The following is a 24,297-nucleotide window of genomic DNA, read 5'->3' on the forward strand; positions in this document are numbered from 1 at the left end:
TTCCTTTGCTTCTCTCATCGTACCCACCACTGACAATGATTTACCCACTCCAATGGTTTACCTCTTTCATCCATCCTGGCTTATCAAGGACTACAGGACTGTATGCACAGCAACTTACAGTATGGGCTCATCACTCTCACTCTCCCACACATTTACTCTCTCCCTCTCGCTACATCTCCGCTTCCCTGGATTCCCCCTTTTTCTTTTCATCTTGTTGCTCCAAATACTCCCATTCTGCCTGATTGCTATTCCAAAAGTCTCAATCCACTGTCAAATTTTTGCACAGTGTGGAGTATAATCATCAAACACAGTGCAACAAGTCTCCAGTATATTAGATTGTGCTGGACATGTCATGTATTTTTGTTTATAATGAGTGGGAGAATTTTCAAATTTCCAGTGGAACCAAAGGAAACAAAGGGTTGTGCAGAGCTTTTGAAACACATGCATGAGGAAGCTGTGCTGTTGTTTGTCATGCATGACAGCATGACGACTTGAGATATGAAATATTACTGATTTAATTTGCTTTAGTGCTGTTAACTCTAAGAGTTCACACAGGGCCAACATGCTTATTCTGAAAAGCTTTTATTGATTAGAACTGCTTCAAATGGATCTATAAATCTTATCAGGAAATCAATATTTATAACAAGACAGCACATTGCCAATTCATTATTCTGGAGTTTAATTTCCAATGCATTTATTCCAAACAAGCATCTGTTTAGTAACTCAGAGTAAATTAAACATGATGGGGAGGTAAATATCAGGACACCAGTGGTGTGTCACTGAAGCTGAATACAGTATTCTGCTACAGTGAGCTGTAAATGCATCTTAATGCCAGCATGCAGCACAGCTTTCATCGAAAACTTGATGGTGGTTATTGGACCCCTGAATTGTTTAGGTGATGATATTTCTTCTTAATAACTACAGGGCCTATGGAGTTTCACTAATTTAGGATAATATTCACATTGACTAGGCTGTGTTATGATGTAACGAGGCAAAAGAACAATTCATAATTTACTCATTTTTTCTGTATTAAACTGTACAGTTGAAGCCATGTGCCAACCTTGAATAACTCTAACAGGATGTTAAGACACCTGTTTTCAAAGGTAGCAAAAGAGAAAAGAGGAATTTAAAGCAGCAGCTGCTAGTTATTTTAGCCTTTTGCATTGTTTTGCAGTTGTATGTGACCTAATATTGAGTCAAAACCTTCTCTGAGAAAGATATCGTTTGCAATGCAGGGAATCAAAACTGAATTTAGTTCAAACTGCAGATCAAGGATGCGACATCAAGGTGCCCCTGAATTACTGCGTCAACTGAATTCTACTGTCCAGGAAGTACTGTGGCCAGATGCATGCTACTCCGTCCTAATAAAACTAACACTGTGTGCATGCCTAAGGGCAGAAACATAAATATTGATTGATAAAACTGTCCCTCTTTTATAAATGTCAGGAATCTCATTTTTAGCCATGAATTTATATATTGCTGTTTCCATCACAAGTGTTTTCACTTAATATGAAAGTAAGATACTCTTCCAAAGAAGTGGAGAAAGGGAAATATGGTGTATTTCATGGTATTAGTTCTGTAGTCACAAAAAATAGCAGACAAAACCCAAACACTGAAGGAAACAGAGGCTGTATATCTCTGCAAATATCCAGATTTCTTTATTTTTAATAAGATCCAGATTTCAGAATCAGCTGAAATCTGTTTAGACCAATATCATACATATATATATATATATACAGCTTTGCAGTGCAGTGAAAATGCAGGATCATTTGTAATATGTGCTGCAGCTTGTAATGCAGCCTAGATTAAGCTAGAGATTAGTATTAACTACACTTGCAGCTAGCAGCTGCATTGCAATTAGTAGCAGCCTTGGGTGCTATGAGAGTTTTGTAGCTGCAGTTAGTGGATGGAAGTTAGCAACAATAGCAGCCAGCAGCACTCGGGCGGGTTAAGGTGATTACTGAGAAAATGTCAATACTCTGTAGTTACAAGATAGTTAACAGTGAGGCATGCACTCATGTGTATACTATGTGTGTGGTCATGGGGGGAGAGATGTTATCTCTAATCCTCTGTATCAGGGGATGCAAGAGTATCCTTGTTTCTGCATGTAATTTTTTTCTTCCTCCCTTTGTCCCTCATTTGCTCATTTTTTTCCCTCCCCTGTCAGATATGTGTAAATGACTGTAGGTGTTTTTCACTCTGTTTGTGTCTGTTTGCACACTGCCTGTGCTGCAGTGTTGTAGATAAATAAGATAATGTTTCTATTGGCAATGAACACAAGACCTGAATTCCCAAGGGAGCGTTTTAGTTGAGAGCAGCCAGAGCAGAATCCTAGACAGTGGAACAGATCTACTAGATGATCTGTTTTCATGCGTTGTTAGCTTGTTTTCAAAGCACATTTACGTTCCAGAACATGTGCTCCATCTCTCTCTCAGCAGCAGATTAGAAACTCCTGCTAAATACGAAAAAAAAAAAAAAAAAAAAAAAGTATGTCACACCTTTCAGATACACTGCAGTCACCATCTGCATGTCTCAATATGGCTCTCACACATAATGCAAAAGTACATTAGAATAATGTCTCCCAAAGATAAAAGCACTCCAAGGCTTTTGTGTAATTCACTGTGAACTAATATTGTGATGCAGTGGCCACTGAAGGATGGATGCTGTGTTGTATTGTAAGACACGAAACTGATAATTTAGTACTTGCCAGACCTCCATAGCATACGTGAAGGGGGACGTTACAGCCAAAGTAGGTACAGGAGGGGCTCAAATGGCATACCTCTCTATTTCTATATAGGACTGTATGTAAGATGTGATCTGACGGCATTCAGGGAAATATGTGCAGTCCAGCCCCATCCCCCACTCTTGACTCATCTCGCCGATCCAACCTCAGAATTTATATTCTCCCTCCAGCAAAAGGAAGGACCATCTTGGCCTTTCATTTTCCAGTTCAGGGCTTTCCTTTTTTTGCAGATAAATGCTCTCCAATCCACCCTGACAGATGTCACATTGCATCACTTCCATTTTGATACATAGCCTCTGATCCTGCCACTTGCAATAAGGAGCCAGCACCAGGGATGCCCCTCCCTAGACAACGCTCTGACACGGGTGATTATTTTAAAGGTGCATCATTGGGGTTGCTGAGTGCTGAAACCGTAGCTGGGCGCCATGTCCATATACACTATCTGCCATGCTCGCTACAGGAATGTGGGTATCGGCTTGTGTTGGGGTCAGAGAGCAGCAACAACACAACACAATCAATAGTCATCGCAGGTCACCCTGACACCGGGCAATACCCCTGGCAGCGATTTTTGCTGCTCTCAACCTCTTCACAGCAGTGGCTGCTAGTCCCGCCTTTCACTCGGTCTCTTTGCTGTGATGGCACAGGTCAGTGTTGGAGAAACAATCTGTATAAAAGGCAGATTTTAGTGCTTCTGCTGCCAACTGAGACTCGCTGCACTGTGGCATTAATCATACAAGGCCAGAGTACATCAGTAAACACAGTGTGTCAGGTCAAGGTAAAGATCAGATCCCAAAGCATTTAACAGGACTCAGTGGCATACAGGCTATCTGTTGAAAAGTCAGCGTTATTCATGGCATGTCTCCCAGCCTTCGTTTCTCACTGGAGAGACACGCCATTGTTCACTGAAGAGCACACTGAAATATTTCTCTGGCTACACAAAAAACACTGGATCAGCAGCAATTAGTAGAGTAAGAGAGAGATAAAGGGAGGAAGGGAGGGAGGCGGGCAGTTGAAAAAGAATGAGGGGAAAAATGTAGAATCAGCGAGAGAATAAGAAAGCAGGAAAGAGGAAGGAAATAGATAGATGAATAAAGGGGAAGGAGTAAGAGTGAGTAAAAAGAGAAAGCAGGCGAGAACTTGAGTTTTCAGCCAGTACAATGTGGTGTGTAGGAGGTTAGAGCTGCCTGGAGCCCCTTCATGCTTTTAAAGGACCAAAGACTCTCTCATTGTCTTGGGTCTCTGTGCCTGCATGTGTGAGCATGTGAGAAACCTCTTCATTAGTCTACCATTTCCCTCCTTTCTTCTTTCCAGCCCCTGACCACTCACTTACCCCCTGCTGCTATAGTATATGTGCCCACATGGGACTAAACCCACTTACAGTGGAGATTTAAAATGATCAGTCTGGGAAAAGAGATAATACAATGTGACTCGAGGCCAACCTGCACTAAATAAACTAGACAGTTGCTTTACTGTACCAAGGCTCTGTGAAAGTGTCTTTGTTCCTGTGGAAAATGAGACTTCTTTTAAACTTGTTGTTGCTGTTCTACAAACAGTGGCTCTACTGTACATTTCACTACTGTATGTTTTCAAACTGGTTTTATAATTGAGGTCAAAATTGTAATGTAACCTTTTGTCTCTTGTTTTTGTTCCAGAAGACAGGAAGTTGTTTGTTGGGATGCTGAACAAACAACAGACCGAGGAAGATGTCTACCGTCTCTTCGAACCCTATGGAGTCATCGAAGAATGCACGGTCCTAAGAGGTCCTGACGGAAACAGCAAAGGTAAGAGCCATGATACAGTTGTCAGCATTATTTAGGTCACTGACAAAGAAGTGACAGTGTGTCTGAGTGTCTATGTTAGCAGTGGTATCTAAAATTTGTGTGGCATATACATCAGATATAAGTCAAAATGCCTGAAAAGTCTAATGGTTTTCAAATGTCATATTTAAATATTAATGGATGTCTTTAGTCTTTATTATTATTATTTTTATGATTATTGTTACAATTTATTCTATCTGTTTTAAGTTTAACTACTACTCCTGCATTGCTGTAATCCCAGCAAATTCAGCAATGGTGTTGAAATTAGCCTATAGCTGACTTTGCAAACAGTTTTTCGGCATTCATCTGATTTGGAAAGCAAACTGTCCTGCATGACAAAATCATGGTTATTATCTTGATGCTGTCTATTTTTTATTTATTTATTCATTTTGGTGTGTGTTTTTGTTTTGTTTTGTTTGCATTTTTGGTGTACTGCTACACTTTACTGCAACACAGGTACTGTAGTGTTGATATCCTGAAGGCCTTTTTGAGATAGCCATGCAGCAAAGAGCAAAGGGACTAGTGGTTTTTCATGTCTTTAAAGCCTATTCCCCAGCCGGCGCTTATGGAAATTGTTATGGAATTATATCTAAAAGGGTTTGAAGAACATTCTGACTCTGCAGTAGGTTGGAGGAGGAGGAGGAGGAGGAAAAAAAAAAGACGGATGTCAAAACGATTCAAGTGTCCCCACTGCGAGGATGGGGACAAGTTGCATTCTTCTTTGTGGCGCTGCAATATTTGTGCTCAGTCTAAGTTAACTGTCAACACTCAAATCATTATCCTCCATTACATCATCACAATTCTCTTTTTCTGCTAATGGCTGACAGTCCTTTTTTTTATTATTATTTTTATTAGCAGTAGTAGTGGTACATTCATAGCATATCAAATAATAAAAGTCCAAACAATTAAAACAAATCCTTCACCTACAAAAACACAGCGTCACAAAATCCTGTTGGTACAATTACATCCATCACTATAATTACATCAAGTTTGGGAGTTAAGAATAGTTTATGCTCCCTAGCTCTTGATTTAAATTCTTTTCAGTTTATTTAAAAAGGTTCAGGAAGTGCATGGCTTGCAGATTGTATGCATAATTATAGTGATACATGGTTTGTACTAATATGACAAAATCCTTGTACAGGTCATCATGAGCTCTAGCTCTTTTCTATCCATATCTCAATAGGGGGCAGTGCTTTGACAGTTGAATGGGCATCGTGATAGGCTGGTGTCCATAGGGGTAAGCCCATTAACAGAGGAAGAATGGCAGGGTGACTGGGTCAAGCAGAGAAGATGATAAGACTGACAGTATGAAAGATTAAATAAAAATTAAAAAAAAGAAACTTAACATGAAATGAAATTAGGTGTATAATTATAAGATGACACAGTGGCTCAGTGGATAGTAGTGGATAGTTTACTTTCACTCGATCTAGTCCTGCCAGTCTTCTTTAAGGACATTACAGCAAAGAGGTTTGATTCTGCTGTTTCTGGACTTCAGATGGACTTGTTAAAATCAGAAAAAATTATCAGAACATTTCGTTGTAGAAACAATTAATTGTTCTGCGATCCTAAGTGGTTTTCTAGTTAAGTTTAGCCAGTTTAGCTAGTATTTAATATGCACAGACAGGCATGTGGTGCTAAATAGCATGCTTTTCTGCTTCATCAGTACAGTCTCTTGCCTGCAGCTTCTGCCTGCTTGTCTGCCTGCCTAATGCCTGGAGTTGGGCAGCCTGCTGTGCAACAAGAGCCTCTCATTGCACAGTGATTTCTGTGATGTCAAATATAATTCAACTATTATTATTAATTTATTAATATAATGTATGCTTTTAAATGCTCGCTTGAGTGAATACTGTATAGGGTATACTATATACATATATAGTATACCCTTGTAGTATATATATGTATATGTACTGCTTGTGTGTGCCTGTGTGTTTACCTGTGTGTGTGGTGTGTATCTGTTCTTTCTTTCAGGTTGCGCCTTCGTTAAGTTCTCCACACATACTGAGGCTCAGTCTGCAATCAGTGCACTCCACGGCAGCCAGACTATGCCAGTGAGTACAGCTCTATCCCGCATATAAAAACACAGAAACAAACGGCCATGAAGCCTTCATAACATACACAACACGCACACACAACCTGCCATTTCAGTTACGCTTAGTTTAGTTTATTAAGGTCCCCGTTACCTGCAGCAATGCAGCAGCTATTCTTCCTGGGGTCACAGGAAGAAGAAAAAACTGCAGTCTATCTCTGTTGATTTAGAGCTGTAAACTCTCAGTTTCCAGCTTTGAATCAGATGTGGCCATCTTTATAAATGTGGCAGCTTTTTAAAAGAGATCCAAAAGCAAATATCCTGCTGTCTCTGTAATTAACACGGTACTTAAAAAAAAAAAAAAAAACCTAATCTGATTTCCAGATAAAAATGTTTAGAGTGATAATTGAATTTTGGATGAGTCATCAATCAGTAGTTCTGCTTGCATAATCAGTGAATATAACTCCAGTGTGAGATTACATTAGCTCCTTATGTAAGCACACTGTGTCCTCTGAATTCTCTCTGCACTAGCTTTACTGTGAGTACAAAAAGCTGTACTGCTCATTTGTATGTGTCTCATGTTTAAGCAGGGTCCCCGTATACCTGATTGTGTCAAAATAAAAGCTACTTACTCTGCACTTCAAACCTGAATAGAGTTATTCTCTGTGACATTCGGCAAGCGGACAGACAGCCATGTCTTGTTTTATACAGTAGCCTGAAGTATACTGTGCTTTCATCCTCATTTTTGTTTCAGCAACTCTCGTTTCAGAAAGGCTGGGACGGTGAACTCTCTCCCACCCTATCTCACAGGTGTTGTGTTTCACTGTATGATTTCATTATTAATGGTTGCCAATGTGTGGCTCAAGAGAGGAAAGCAGAGAGAACCACTTGAAGCCAGCTGTGCCATTTTGGCGCAACCTCTGAGTCAATCTAAGTGCAAATGACTGCAGGTCATGAGGAAAGACTCTGGATGTCCATTTTCCATAGATACCCTCCTTCTGTGTTGCTCCATTCCCCTATCTCTGCTAGCTCTCTGCCCTCACTCGTCTCTCTTTGGCAGCCTCTTGGGATATTAGGCAATAGACTTGTTTACTCCACCTTTCACCACATTGGCTGCTGAATTATTCATCCAACTATAAGCAGGGTGCTGAAGGGATGGGGGTGTGTGTGAGGGGGGGGGGGGGGGGGGGGGGGGGGGGGGGGGGGTCTTGGAGAAAGAGAATGAGACAGAGAGCGAGGGGGGCAGAGAGAGAATGAGTGAATGGACAGGATTTATACCTCCTGCTCTGGTAAATTGATTATAGAAATCTGATCAGCATCTCATATCCTGTGGCTGCTGGAGGAGAGGGCACAGTGTGCCTGCCTTGCTGAGATTAGTGGACCTCCGATAGTCTATTATGTCTCAGCAGGACAGTTCTATTCAGAGCTACATGTCCATCAGTGTAGCAAAGATCCTGGTAAAAAAAAACATAGACCATACATCCTGTGTGTTAATTCTGATTACAATTGAATCGCAAATGCAAAAAAGATGTAATGTACAAGCATGTTAATTGAATGAAAAAAAAACAAATAAGCATTCATTTACCAAAATTTGAGGTGGATTAAAAATGAGTACATGCACAAAGAAATAAAACAAAGAAATAAATGCCAGTGACAGCCACAGTACAAGGTACATCCTGAACTTAAAAGAGAATTCCCTATCAGACACATAAAAGAAGCAATTCCCTCATTCTTTCATATTTCAGTCAAAGAGATGACAGTAATAAAGGCCTATAGCAGCGGTTGGCTGAAGTGTGCTGCGCCAAATATTAACACTATGGATAACTACAGCAAATTAATGCTAGCCCCTCCAAAGCATGAACCCTTGCTTCTTAGATTTTATGCATGTGCACACAGACATGAATGCTTGTGTGTGCATACATAAATATCCAGAAACAGAAGCACTACGTGGGTAAAACATTTGCATGAGCACATGCATGCACACTCATTCTATACTGCTCCGCTCACTGTTTCACTGTGACACGCACGTCCAGCCACGGACTAGGGTCAAAGACTCCCTGACTGATCTTATTTTCCAGCTCGGAGGACTTGAGCTGAATACATTTGTGTTATTCATGTAGAGGAGGAGTGGGTATTTTGTATGTATTAATCTGTGTGTGAGTTGGAAATGAAAAAAGGAAATCTACATCAAGAGACTGCATGAAGAGTGCTGGCCAGTGCATGTTTAGATGTCCATTGTGGGAGTACATATACTTCCATTTGTTCCATATGTGGAACAAATGAATAATTATCTACCCATATTGCATCAGCAGTTGATCACACCCTAACCCATCATAATTCAAGCATAAATACCTCTGCTCCCATATACACTGCCACCATCCCTTGATCACCAATTGCTATCGCTAGCACACGCTACCAAAGTTCAGGGCATGAGTGGCTCAATTAAACATTTAAATGCTAGAGCTGTAGAACAAATTGCTGGAATTCAGCAGGGTCATGTAGGAAGTAAGTCTCGGGACAGAATTACACAGAGATGACGGGGGTGTGGGTCAGGTCCGCAGAGCCGTGCTGATTTTTTTTTTTTTCTCACTCCGTATGCACATCAGCTGAGTTTGAGGCAGTTTCAGCTGACACAGGAACTGAGATAGAAGCAGCAGAGCAGGATGATGGAAGGATAAGCACACAACAAAAGAAAGCAAATGAGGTAATGCTTGCTTAGAAGAGAGAGTTAGATGACTGAGAGTCCAAGAGGAGAAAAAAGAAGTTTAAAAAATCATCTAAACGTGATTCCCCATCTCCTGAATCTTACTTCAGACCGAGAACAGAGTGCACATATAAGTGGTATGAGCGCCAGGATTTAATACTCACCAAGGCACGTCTTTTAATGAAATGAAAGAGACAGCTGATACAGCAGTGTACATATAAATACTGGTATAAGTAATAATTGTGTTGTGTACCCAATGAAATGTGGAGCGTTAATGTCAGTCTTTCACAGGGTTGATTAATCTTTGTGTTGCTACTCCCTAAACAACATTCCGCTTTTATTTAAGTTAGGTCTTTAATTTTAATCAGTATTATTTCTAACAAGTCAATTTACATTCTAATAACCTAACAGTTTCCAGTCATCCATTATTATAAGAGCTAAGCATGAATAGGAAGTCTGTTTATTCTTCTATGTCTAACTGGGGTGGTGTAATGGGTAGCCTCATTGGAAAAATAACCATTGAGGAGCACCATGAAAATAACAAAAATTAAACACTATAGCATATAATTGTACAGCTTCAATATAGTAGAACACTCTGAATATGACAGAGGACATTTTTTTTTCATCTTGTTTTCAGGACAGTCAAACCTGAGCGAACAACCTAACATTAGGTCCAAACTCTGTGTGGCATTTGCATGTTGTCCCTGTGCCCGTGTGGGTTTTCTGTGGGTACTCCAGCTTCTACCCACAGTCCAAAGACATGTATGTTAGGTTAAATGGTGATTGTAAATCAGCCGTAGGTGTGAATGCGAGTGTGAATGGTTATCTGTCTCTATGTGTCAGCCCTGTGACACCCTGCCTCTCGCCCCATGGCAGCTGGGGTAGGCTCCAGCCCCACCACAACCCTGAATTGGATAACTGGAAGAAAATGTATGGATGGAATATTTAGTCATCAATTCTTAAACATAAATTTGATTTTTTTTTTTTAGTTTTTTCAATAGTAAGTAATGTGATGAGCATATAATGCTACATCAACAGTGGTGATACATTTTGTTTAAAAGAACTGATTTTAAAGTGTCTCCTCACTGTAAAACATTATAAAGGTAAACTCTTTTTTTATATGTCCTTTTTAATTAATGTAAATACTGAAGTTCAAACTTAAAATGTCTATTTTAATTTTTCAGAGGTTAGCTTTCTCCAAGTTGAAGTTTTTTACCTTGAAATGGTGAGTTGAATGAAAGAGACAGCTTTTCAAATAAACAAAACTAGCAACTTGGCAGACTTTCTAGCATGCATTAAAGAGAGGCGAAACTTTCCGTAGACTCTTCTTTGTATAGTTTGAAGAACCTGTTCTTAGCAATAAAGTGTTTTGTATCATTAATATATTTTTAAATTAAAACACAGCTGTTTCCTTTTATAATCAGTCCTTGCATCCCATTAACTTTGTGGTGAGCTGGAGCCTATCACAGCATTTCGCGACATTGGGCAAGAGGCTGAGTATGCTGTAGGGATGGTTCGATCCAGCTTCTGGTTCCAATCCAATACTGACACCGTAATACCTGAGTTGTGAATATCTGCTGATACCAAGTACATATCTGATACCAGTGTTTAAGTTATAATATGTATTCCTCACTCTGCTCCAAACCGCTGTCGTTTACAGTCACAGTAGTTTCTCCTTTTGCCTCCTCACACGGGCGTGGAGCTGGCAGGAGACAGCGGAGATGAAATAGCATTTAACATAACATGTTGCTGTATTGACAACACATTATGTTACCATAAGTATAATAAAAGCTTACCGACATGTGCTTCACCAAAGAGAGAAATCATCGTGGTCTTATCTTCTCAGTGATGTCAGCTCGCTTTGACCACAGTTTGCAGTTAAGTAAAAAGCATTTGCAAACATATAAAAGATGCTGGTGCAGCAGGCCTGAAAATGCTGTCAACATTCTGTTGTTAGCTTCCTATTTACTACGTTAGCTCTGCGGTTAGCTTCTGCTGTGGCCTAAATACAGAACAAGATCGAACTGAGCCGAATGATTTTATCATGGATCGGCTCACTGTCACCGATATCTGATGATTGGTGCATCCCTAGTTTGCTGTGGACAGATTGCCAGGCCATAGCAGGTCTTAAATAATTATAAAAAAAATCATTCTGACTGCATTTCTCTGTTGAATCTATTTAAAGTGTTTCATAATAGTATAAATTCGTTGAAGTATTTTTTAAATAAATGTTTCATTCCAACCCTTGGTTGGTCAGAGTTATAGTATGACTGACCCAGAAAGACAGGCACGCCATTAAAGTCTTTACAGTGAGACACTTGAAACCAGTACAGTACACCTACTGTAAATCCCAAAACTGGACAGAGAATCTCTCTTCCTTCTAACTTTTCTAATACAAGCAAGCATTAAAATAAAAAGAATATGAAATATATATCACTAGGTATGGAGCTTTATCCCCTTTATTCACATGAGGGTTTTCAGCTTGTGCAGCTTGAACAGACACCAACACAGCCATCCTTGGCAATGAGAAGAAACCATAAAGAGGCAGACTTTTCCTTTGGTTCTAAGTCTCTGTAGTACCTTTTTATCCTTCCTGTTTAACTCCCGCTCCTTCAGTGGCTCTCTAGGCAGCTGGGAGACGCCCGGCAGGGGGATTCTGCTCACACTTGGCAGCTTAAAAATTTAATGAGACTTTCACTTCACACTTCATCCTCCTCTCTTTATAGCAATGGAGATTCTGCTTGCTGATATCCTGACAGGCCTAAATGGGAAAACCTCTGAGATAAACAAATGTGGCAATGGACGCTTAGCCGACAAGCCATAAAATTTAGGTGTCCTTAGATGAAACAGTGGGAGGGCAGTCTCAGTGTATAGACCTTGAGAAAAGCTTGCAGAGAGTGGGACATACATGCAAGAGTATGAAAGAAGATGGCATAAGGCTCTTGTATAATAAGACAGGCCAATAAACTTTGTTTCTCAAGCAGGCATGCACTCGATGTTCTAGATGGCAAAGGGCTGACTGCAAAATTCCAACTTAATCTCCTTAACCAGAGCAGAAATTCACACTTCTCATTACCAAAGAGTGTCGACCTTAAATAGCTTCTCTAACTGTGAAAGGGAGGTAAAATATTCAATATGTACTAGTGCATCTCCTCTGTATTCTGCTGCACACCTCTGTCCTGCACTCTCCCAAAGTTAAACCTCGTAGCAAGGTTAATCATACAGATAGTAAAATGCTCGACAACAACAAACGCTAAACGTGCAACTGTGTCACTGCCAACCTTGAAGTGACTCAGCTTAGTGTTAATATGAGGTTTTGCTTAAGAGATTGTTTCTTTTTTTTTATTGTGTTCTTCTATCTCTTGCTTCTGTTTTTATTCATCATTTAATCGTACATGATTCTGAATGAATGGGAGACGCATTATTCCAGTCTGACAGAATGGCATGCACTGAACAAGCTCATGTGGCTAGAGCCAGCCAGTGCTCAATTAGCCTGTTAGTCAACTATCCTGCCAGTCAGCCAGTCATTCAACTAACTATGCAATCATTCAATTAGTCAGACAGCCAACTAACCAACAGACCATTCACCTATAGTACTGCAAGCCTGTAATTCAACTAGTGAGTTAGCCTGGAGGAGAGGGCTAGTGGGAATATTGAGAAATGTGGGGAGAAAGGGAAAGGAAGAACAAAAAATCCATACGCTACAGTCGAAAAGGTCCAAAGCCTGTTTTTGACCATCTTTTGCTGTCTGTAGATATCTTTATTAGAGGGATACCTCAGTGAGGGGAAAACACACAGAAAAGAACTTTAGAAAGTCTAATTAGTTATGCAATAATAACCTGTTAATACACATGTCATGTTTAACTATGTACCTGTAGTCCAGCACAACTTTTTCCATGTTTGATTCTGATCCAAAAAAAAAAAAAAAAAACCTCCTTAGCACTTTAAAAACCATAACCCCATTCCAGCCACTTTACCAGTCACCACTGTTATTGACAATCTTGCATCAATTTCAGGGAGCCTCTTATCGTGACTGACACACAACCTTTCTACACTGTCAGATCAGAGTAATATTTCGGCCTTTTATGGGGATCGATTGGCCTGTTTGGGGGCGCGGAGGGGAGGAGAGGCGGAGCACACAAAAGGTCAACTGTAGCGCTAAATCATTTGAAGATTCTTTAATGAAGGGTGTGTGGCAGACACACCTGCTGGTTTCATTATTGGGCTGCAAAAAGAGGTAGCAGTTTTGATAAAAGGATGAATGCCAAAGACACAGAGACAAATGGACGGTGGGCAGAAAGAGAAATTGCCCTGAAAAGAAACATTTTCTTTGAAGAACACTTTTACCCAGGTCAATAGGAACCACTGCCCATCATAGCTCTTATTTCAAATCACTGTACACTGCAGATCTTTTAACCTTAACAAAGTGAAGTAGCTCTGATGTATATATATATATATATATATATATGTACTGAATTGAATAGGGAAAAGCCTGGAATGGGGTGAGGGGTATAAACTATTTATGATATAAACAGTGAGGCAGCTTTGCCCTGAGTGACTTTGTATATATCTTACTCTGACTGAAAGAAAGAGGGCTGATTCTGTCTGCATATCTGAGCTTTTCACTCAGTAACTAGAATATTTTTATTCTCAACACATCTGTTCGTTTCATGTTTATGTATATCAGCCACAATTTTCTGCAATAATGAAAAACAAATCTCTGACACACAATTATGTAGAGATGCTCACTAGGTATTGATGTTAACAGCAGTTGTTGCAAATGAGCATGGCAGACTAAGAAATTTGAAGTAATAACCACTAATGTTCTTAATGCATTTTTTGAAGCGTTTGTTTGCAGCTGTCTCTAAATGTGTAGTTAATTATAAATGCAAATTTTCTCAAGGCCTTTTGCAGATATATATATACACACTGTGTTCATTTTAGTGTGAGCGTTGGTGTGTGTGTGTGAGCGGTACCTGGGATAAACCAAGTTTAAGTGTCTCTCTTTCTCTCTCTCTTTTTGTTTCTTACTCACTCAGGGTGCTTCCTCTAGCTTGGTGGTCAAGTTTGCCGACACAGACAAGGAGCGCACCATCAGACGTATGCAGCAGATGGTTGGGCAGTTTGGCATCTTTAACCCAGCCATCGCCCTTCCCTTCAGCACCTACAGCTCTTACGCACATGCGGTGAGTTGGAAAAGGCATATGTAGCACACAGACAGTGTCCTATTATATTTATATACATGGTTAATGGACCTTTTGGTTATCCTTAGTAGTACAGACACTTTTTATTTTAATGGATTTGGTATAGCTAACACTGTTATAAAATATTTTATAGTCTATAATTAATCACAATAAGCATGTATCTGAATTTGAATATGCAGAATCTGTAGGCAAGGAAAACGATTTTTGGCACCAGGAGCTTTTAGGTTTCCATTTGTAGTCCACTAGTCCTGATGAACGATTACATTCAAGTAACCTTTGGGTGCATGTGGACTAACAGTCTGTGTGGAGAGCAAAAGAGGGATTCCCTTTGCTGAAAGGTTATCTAGAGTTTCATCTGATAACAATTTAGTTTTATATTAGCTCGTTTACATTTTTTTTTCAAATATTAAACAATGACATGGCTCAAGGAACAGGAAGTCACAAAACCAGATAGCTTTTATGTCCTGGCTACAGTGGAAGCAAAATTGGCCGTCACCCACAAGGGGTGAAGGGGCGCCTGCACAGGAAGCAACTAGCAGCAATGTGGTGACCAGATATCGTGGAAAGTCAATAAGTGTGTCGAAATTCAAGGGTTGCATCCTTTGAAGGACACAGTCTATGTACGTAGGCCGGGTCCTTCAGAGGCCACAAAGACTGCGAAGGCCGGAAGAGAGTGGCTGTTAAATTGGACAGTCATGGTAATGACTCTAAGTGAGAGACAGGGGAAATTGGTTACATGAAGTAGGCGGGTCTCAACTTAAACTTAAAAACTTAAACTTAAAGTGCAGGATGCTGTAGATTGACATCTGACAGAGTAGTAAATACGTAGCGACCAATCATTAGCGACAAAGCGATGCAGAACAAGCAAATTGCTTCCTGTGTGGAGAGGGCTTATGTTAGCAGGCTAGCCTGTGGGTCCTCAGATTGCATTGCCAGCAAATCAAATGACTGCTGGTGTGTGAATGTTATTGCTCAGTATGATAAACCTACAGAGAATTACGACCAAGCTATGCAATTCTTTTCATGGTCTGTTTTGCTTTAAAACTCATATTTTATCATATGCAGCCACAGTAGGCAATGGCTAAAACCTAGCAATTAACTTGTTTTTAACTTGTATAAAGTAGCACATTTATCAGCTAAAATGACAGGAATTTGGTAAACAGCAGAGCAGAGTGAATACTACTGGGCCTCATTCATACATGGCCAGGAAGCAGACACAAAGATAATTAATTTTTGACTTATTGACCCAAAAGGCAATATATTAAAGTGCTGTGCTCATAGTATCTTCTGGCTTAGGGGCAGTTGTTTACACTGCCCTCAAGTAGCCAGAAGATATGTTAATACTGGTTTAAATCCACGAATTTGTTCCACCAGCTTATGAAAGCTACAGATGGTAGACATTATATTTGCAGCAAATATCAGGAGAATATATACCCTTGTGGCATTATCATAACTCATCCCATTTATCTAATGTAGAAAGAATTAGATTTTAGTTATGAAAGATCATCTTGGATTATAGCCTTTTTTTTTTCCAAATATATCTTCAAAAATTCCAAAATCAGAATTCTGAAAAAGGGACACATACTGATATTTTGCAAGTAGGCTGTTTTAATTCTGGTATTTATGTTTGCTGATCAGTGCCATATCTTTCAATTAATAATCCATGTTGGGATGATGACTATATGGCTGAGATAGTCCCCTCAAAGTGTTGGAATTTACATGAGACACACTGGCAAATAAATTCAAAGAATATGTCTCACTGAATTCTGCTTTGTACTGAAACATCTTTGAGTAACTTCACTACATTTTCCCCCTCTTTTTTCCTTATTTAGCGAATATTGTCAAAGGCGAAAATTAGCTTGGCAAACTATCATCGATGCCATCAACACTACTTTCAGCTTTTCTCCTTTTAAACAGTACTGCCATTCCATTAGTCCTTGGGTTTCGGCACTCTCAGCACGTAACACGTTTGGTTAGCTTGTACCCTCCAACCCCTTCATCAGCTTCACTCTGCCCTCCTACCACCGCCCACCCACCGCCCCCCAGGGCATGGCACGGCACGGCACCAAACACACACAGCAGACCCTCGGCTCTTTGATGAGTTCAGACAGCCTATGCAGCCCCTCTCACCATGCGCCCCCTCTACCCTCTATCACACTGCTTCTCTACCCTTCCCCTCTCCCTCCCACTGTCCCTCCCTCTGGGCCTATGAGATGCTTCAGGGGCCGCAGTTGACTCAGAATATTCCACAGGCAACTTATCTGCGCGCAAACTTTCTTCTTCCCTGCTGAGGCAGAGCACACACATGCACCCCCTCAGTGCTTATGCCACCATGTGTATGCACACACAAACACACTAACTACTTGAAGAAGACTGAAATGAATTTAAGAAAAGCTTTCTATCCTATCTGTTTCTATACCTGGGCCTTAGTCACAACACATTGCATAAATGCACATAAACATCTGCAGAAAATATAATTTACAAAGAAGGAGCAACACAAAGTCATTTTCCCCTGTACTTACTTGGATGTTAAAGTTATATATTTTTTCCAGTTTCTAAATGCTAGGATTAATTGTTGATGTTAGCTGGGTCTTGGGGGCTTATCCATTTCCCTCATTTTCATATCACAGCCATGGGACCTACTGTGAAATGTGCAAATTGACCATCCCCGAGTAATTGCAAGGCCATCTCTTGTGCTCTCTCCAGTAAAACTCCCACCTTCATTACCATTCATGAAATGCAGCCCTTTCCCAGGAAATGTGGAGAAATGCAAATGTTTAAGGGGTGGTGGAGGCAGTAGCGGTCTGCAGGGAGACCATTGTGCCCCGCTCAGGTTGGCCATGACTTTTATTTACCGTGGCACAGACCCGTCTCGACTCATACAGGCACACACAAGCGTTGTACACACTCATGCACAGTGCACAACAAATGCTCTTTCTCGCTCCCCCCCCCCCCCCCCCCCCCCCCCCTTGCCCCCCCTGTCATATACACATATAATACGACAAACAGCAGGATGATGCTAGGAAATTGAGTTCGGAATGAATGTAACAAGGGCACGGGGGATACTTCAGCATTAGAGAGAATCAATTACCATTAAATCTAAAGGAGAAATTGCACATATATGGTTTCTTGACAGAAAGATTACACAGCATAAATGATGTTAGTGAAGGTGAAATTCTCCTTTATATTATCTATGCCATGTAACTACATATAATCACTTTGACAAAATAAAGAAAGTTGGGTTAGAAACTCTGAGGCAGGGCAACCTTGGAGATAAACTCATTCTAACTTTTGATAAAGTAATGAATGTGCAACAGACAGCAGTGTATTATCAGCAACACACTTATTTTTATATCTTCCTTACTAAATGAATCTAAATACTGGTAGGGGCTGTCAGGTAAGTAATAATGTGAGATAAAGAGAAATATTAGTTATCTTCCATGTAGGTGTCCAGCTTTTCCAGCAGTTATAATTACATTTGGATGCTGGTGCTGGCTACATACATGTGGTTTGCAGCCTTGCTTCCCCTGTAGTCACCAGGTAGGTGCTGAAATGATACGATGAATGTTTCTTTGCTGCAAGATAAACTACACATAGTCCCCAAAGACGAAAAACCTGCAGTGACAGAAAAAGGACTTTATCTCTAAAGACACACTACACGCTCCCCCTACTCTCCATATACACTAGCCAAGAGAAGAAGAGGTGGCACGGTATAGAATACAGACATTGGGAGAGATTGTATATATAGTTATAACCAGCAAATACAGTAAATGGTAAATTCAAAGAGCTACCTCTCCAGTACAGCAGTGGATAGGATTATAGAGTTGAGCTGACAGCCAGTAAATTGGATTTTAGTCAAACCAGGAGAAGGAGGGGGCTCTGAACACAAATTGGAGGGGTACAACACTGACAACATATGCCAAAAATGAGAAATGTGCCATTTTCACAATCGACACAGACACCGGTGTGCTCTGACAGGAGACATCCTATTTGCAAAAGGTGATTTTATAAAACACAAGCCAAAGGAAAACAAGGGAGTGAGATTCCATGTTTCAGTCCAGCGTTAGTGATGAGTTATAATAGTTCTTCTGTGAAACACTGAATGCAAGTGGTAAAACCAGCTTTTACTACTTTTCATATTTTCTCTTCACGACACAAACATCACATTGGTACACAGTCAGATTTGAGAAAAGTCGCTTTTCCTCCCTCATCATCTCAAGTCTGGTCTCCTTGTGAAAGCTAGCCATTTCCCTTGGTTTCTCTGTGTTTGAGTTTAAGAGAGAAATTTCCGATTTAAAATTACCTCCAGCACTGTGGCCATCTTGCCTCCCTGAAAGATGCATTAGACTGAGCATGAGATAGCTAAACTAGAGGAGAGAAAATGGTTTAACTTGGTGCAAATAGTGACAGTGTGTGGGTGGATGAGAGGGAGAATGATGGCTATAAACTCAAATTAGGAAACATCTCCCCCTGTTGGAGGGACTTACTTTCAAAAAGAGCCTTTTGCATCACAGCACACATGAGAAATGATGGGAACAGATTACTGCATCATTTGGCTCTACTATAAACTGCCCCCGCACGTATACACCAGCATGTGTGTGGCCTGATTTCACTGTATTATACTTGTGAGCACAAGCTCTGGACAGCTCCTGCATGTGTCTAGACACACACATATGCACACTATAGCAATGTGCATCAGAGATGAAAGTACTTATTGTAATTTTTCTGTCAAAATACAGCCTTGGAGCATGGTGGTAACAAATGAGGCCCTTGAGTTTTATTCTTCAGTCTTTTAGTTATCCTCATTGACCTACTGTCTCTCTCGCTCACTTGTTTTTTTTTTTCAACCTATCCCCCCCCCTTTTCTCTTCCCCTCTCTCTCCGTCACTGGCTGGTTGGGCTATAAGGGGTCACATGTGACAGTGCTGAGAGTCAGCGAGTCACAGAGCAGCGCTACAGAGATAATTGCCATGTGATAAAGAGGTGATTGCCTGCTAGCACCAGGGGAGAGTAATGCCATCAGGTTGCAATAAAAAAGCAGATGTCTGACACTAAATGAATGCTGCTGGAGCCTGGGCAACTTTCTTTGCTCCCTTTCATCTCATACGCTTCTCTTTTGTCCCTCTTGTTTCTGTCCGCCTTTTTCTTTCCACTTCCAAGAGGAAAAGAAAAATGGAAGAAAAGGTTGGATCTGTGATGATGAAGACTCAGTTGTGCTTATTCTCCACTGGAGACATTTGCTATCTGCTGGGTAGTGCATAAATAAAGGAACAAGGAGGGCTTTTGAATGTAATACCTTTGAAATTTTGTAAAAAGGAGGGAAAAAAAGCATGTACATATGAAAAGTAAAATGGAATGACTTTGAATATCTCTGTCAACATAACCACTCTCTTTTATGTTCTTTATTTTATTTTATTTCATTTTTTTATTAAAGCCAGTTTGTATGAACCACTGCATTCAGACATAATTACATGCTTGGGTTTCCAATTTGCTGGTATAAATTTATTTGCTGAAGCATCAATTAATACCAGAGTTGTAATCCATGACAATCTGATGGATAGCATGACGGATTGCATTATTCAAAACATAGAATATAGTATTCTGGGTGTGCGTTTATTTACTTCCACTGCATTATTACATGATCCAGGCCTGCAGTGTGTATAAGGCTGCAAGGCCACCAGTGGTCTGCAAGCTTATTTGAATCATCCCAAAGTCCCCAGACCCCAGACAAGACCGAAACCCCCCCAAAAAAACAAAGACAATAGGTGGTGTTACAGTTTACTGATACTGTAAAACTAGGTCAGTAAGACTTTTCAACCTGATGTCCAACCCTATTCACGTCTTAATAGGAGGGCAATCCAAAGCAAGTGAACCCCAGAACCTCTAGACTTATTTGTTTCTATGCCATTGCTTTTGTTTAGCTTCTTGTTCCATTTCAGGTTTTTTCAGCTACATCCTCTTAAAGCCTCAATTCATCTTATTTGGAAAGGAATGGATGATCCCCATTTGTCATGTTGATAAAATTATGCAAATGACAAAAGGCATTAATAGATAGCAATGGCGACGCACGTGGTTAATGGATGAGATGCCAGCACTGGGCATTCTACAGCAGGACAGCCGCTTTCAGGTTACCTGACAGGGGCACTAAGGGAAAATAATTGGCTTTTCCAGTGCAGGGTCCACATGCAAATACAAGCAGAGTGACATTATATACCTTCACTGTCTCACAATGTCATCATTAGCATTAGTCCTAGTGGCAGAGGAGTTTGATTTCTGCTCATGTGAGTCTCAGGCCATGGGCATCAGTGGCTCTCAAAAGTGATACAAGCTATGCAGTATTAAACACATGCAGAGGCAAGGGCAAGAGGTTGGTCCAACTGTGTTTGTATTCCTATACCACACAGTATTGCATGTGTGATGGGAAGCTTCGCAGCCTGCAAAAGATTATTGAATCCCTAGATAAACCCACAGGTTCACAAACTGTACAAGTAATTGTACAAAGATGGATTTTCTTCTGATTTGCGCATTCAGCATGTGGCTTGCACAGGAAGAATTTAAGCTCAAATAGTCTCTGTCATGCATGTTGTGTGTACAGGTGAGTGTTTGTGTGGGTGCAGTTCAAGGCAGCGATGCATGCGAGCATTTCCTGTGCATATGAATAAACACTCTATAGGCTGCATTTGATGGAAAATAGCTTCAGCACTCACTTCTCACTTCATGCTAAGCAGAAATGCAGAGTGAATGAAAGACTATTGATTTTATCTCTTTGTGGGATTGTCCAGTGGGTGAAAATTGACTGCTATTAACCGACTAACTGTATACTGTATTACTAACACAGTCTGAAACCTGAGCTGCTTACTAAGCCTGCTTTAAAAATATTCTTTTAATGACTCAGAGTCTGGATTTAGTGACATCTGAACACAGACTGCAGGTCTACTTACCAAAGAACATTATTTGGCAAAAAAAAAACCACAAAGTTTTTTTGGTGGCAAAGAGTTTGGTCATTTACTGATATACCAATTCCAGATATATTCTGCCTTCTGTTTTGTTACTGGTTTCTGTCTGAATTATAAAACATTATAAAATCTGGATGTCAGAGTACAAGCAGCAATCATCACAAAAATTAGGAACGAGTCCGGGGGCGGGGGGGCATTTCTATAGCGACAGCAAACAGAGTATTGTGAAGTTTGACGATTGTATGAAAAAAAAAAAAAAGCATTGCAACTCTGCAAACTTTGCCTGTTCCCTGAGTACAGAGATAATGTGCACATGTCAATGCCTTGATTTGTGTGAGCCCAACAGACAGCTATTAAATCGTTTCTGCAGCTGGTGACAGGCTTCCAGCTGGGAGGAGAGACAGAATCACTAAACATAGGTTGACAGGCTTCTTTTTTCTTCTCTTTCTTTTATTCCGCTCTACTTTCTCTGTACTTTTCATGCACTATCCATCCATCAACCTCAACATACATCCCTCCCCTCTGTTCTACCCTTGGTATGTTTCTCTGTTGCTCTCCTTCTCCCATCTTTTTTTTTTTTGACTACTTTGCAACTTACTATATTTTTCATTACCATCTGTCCTCCCCTGACCTTTCTAACATCCCTTCTCCCTCCTGCTCTGTCTGACACACCCTATCCAACCATCCTTTCCTCTACCCATCTCTCCGTGTCACTCTTCTTTAGCTCATGCAGCAGCAGGCAGCCATCATGGCAGCAAGCCACGGAGGTTACCTCACACCTAGTGTGGCTTTCCCTGCCACACAGATCCACCAGATGGGGGCACTCAACATCAACAGCCTCCCACCCACCCCCATGACCCCGGTGTCGGGTGAGTTTCATCAAACCCTGGGTGAGCACTCAGTTTCATTCCCTTTCCTCTTGCTTATGTTTGTTTATTTGTACCAGGCCAGTGAGGGGAGCTTATGCTTTAATGTCTGTATGTACATTTACATGTTAGTCTTTGTGTGCACAAAAGAGAGAGAGGAAAAAAAACTACAAATGCATCACAGCCAAAAATAAATAAATAAAGAAGGAGTGCCTGCTTACTGGTAATCCAAAATTATTCTTCTGGAGAGAAAAACGAGAAAAAAAAGATGAAAAACTACATTCAGTGGGATTTGCATCTTTATGTTGTTTGTGAATGCTAACAATATTTGGGGTTAGTGTAGCAGCAGCAGAATAAGGAATATCAATATATAAGTTTACAGATAAGCCACTAATTTCCACATAGTATTTTGACCTTGTGCTTTGAACCACTTGTGCATGATCTGCATGCAGTTGGTTTTGTTTTCCATAACAAACACCTCCTATGCAGATACATTACAGAGGAAAGAGAATGACTTTGAAATACCTACCCACTGCTTAACATTTGCTTATTCAGCAGTGTTTCATTTTTCTTGAGACAGAGAGAACTTCAAGATTCTCCACTCAACAAAAGCATGAGCCAAAATAAATAATACAGTAGCAAAGTCTTTGTTGTGCTCCCCTCATCTACTTTGCCAACACTGCAGTATTGAGTTTTTAAGGTGATGTCTTTGGTAACTTTAAACCAGTCAGTGTGAGCATCATCAGCACAACAAGGCCTGTTTTAGATTTTCTTTATAGACATCATAAGAATCCCGTTTCTGCAGAAATTGCTGTACTTTATCAAATTCTTGCTGAACTGCAGTTTATGTCGGGGGAAAATAAGTTTTTTATTTACAAATCCTCCATCGTCTAGCTTAACGCAATCAACAGTCGGTTGAATTAATATGTGGGAAAATGAAATGCTAGAAACCCTTCTTAACTCATAAATTTACCCTTTAAAATCAATTTATATATGTGTCTAAAAAGTGAAAGAATGGAGCATGGCAGTGGGCATATGTGCTGTACAGTATGTGTAAAGCATAATTTTCAACTTCAGCTAATATGTCTAGAGAGAAGACCCATTTGTCAAAAATGCACAGTGATGCTTTCAGTGCAGTGTGTGCACTTTTGGGGTGGCCGTAATCAATCTGAGACAGTGATTAAACATAGAGCTAAGTGTTGCTGAGAAACTCATATTTTGATGCGTACAGCTCTGACAGTACTTGAATTCACATCTTTGTGTTCAGCATGCATACCTGTATTTTGCAACACAATAGTGCTGATGAAAGATGGTGCAACTGAAATGCAAGGGACTTCTCTCTCTCTCTCTCCCTCCCCCTCTATCTCGCGCTCTCTCTCCCTCTATCTGTGTATGTGTGTCAGTCAGGGCGTGTGTTTGTGTGAAAGGGCTTTGTCTCGTCTAACTCTATTGTTTGTGCTGTTCTCTTTTTGCGCTTCAGTTTCTCAAAATGAAAATCTCCAAAGGACACAATGCTGATTTTGCTTTTGTTAGTAATCTAATGTTGAACGTTGATATTAATTCTTGGGCAAAGAGTAGAGAATAATATGTCCGTGGCTTTGGGAGATGGCGAGAATAAGAAGAGCGTCTTTAAGCCCGTGATGTGTATGAAGTGGTGCTATTTATGCAATGTTGAACATGCCTTTTTTGTGAGCTTGCACTCACTGATTAACTTTTATTATTGCATGTAATACATTTTTAATCCCAGAGAGAAATCATCGATTTCATGAAGTTCAAAGGAGTGTCATTAATATAAAATATCTTATTTCCCCTTTCTTCATTCATTAATTTGAGTGTGGCTGTCAGCAGCTGCAGGAGTGGTAGTCTAGCTTGCTGCTTTGGTATACACAGCTATTTTCTCTCTCCTTTTTCACACTTGTGGCTATGACTTATTTAGAGTTCATTGAATACATAACGTTACTGGCAAGGCTGTCTGTATAAG

At 40.3% G+C, this 24,297-nt stretch overlaps 1 protein-coding gene across 5 annotated transcripts in view; it reads left to right on the forward strand.

The window, feature by feature from the left end:
• Positions 1-24,297, forward strand: part of celf5a (cugbp, Elav-like family member 5a) — a 174,574-nt gene that overhangs the window by 135,723 nt on the left and 14,554 nt on the right. For 2 of the 5 annotated variants that reach the window (XM_030726977.1, XM_030726979.1), the window contains exons 4-7: positions 4,396-4,524; positions 6,529-6,608; positions 14,330-14,476; positions 22,175-22,340. In XM_030726977.1, coding sequence (XP_030582837.1) covers positions 4,396-4,524; positions 6,529-6,608; positions 14,330-14,476; positions 22,175-22,340 — 522 coding nt within the window. The remainder of the gene's footprint in view (positions 1-4,395; positions 4,525-6,528; positions 6,609-14,329; positions 14,477-22,174; positions 22,341-24,297) is intronic. The other 3 variants (XM_030726981.1, XM_030726980.1, XM_030726978.1) reach the window with 3 other exon arrangements.

This window comes from Archocentrus centrarchus, chromosome 4 (assembly GCF_007364275.1).
Source record: "Archocentrus centrarchus isolate MPI-CPG fArcCen1 chromosome 4, fArcCen1, whole genome shotgun sequence".
In the NCBI taxonomy this organism is placed as follows: Eukaryota; Metazoa; Chordata; class Actinopteri; order Cichliformes; family Cichlidae; genus Archocentrus; species Archocentrus centrarchus.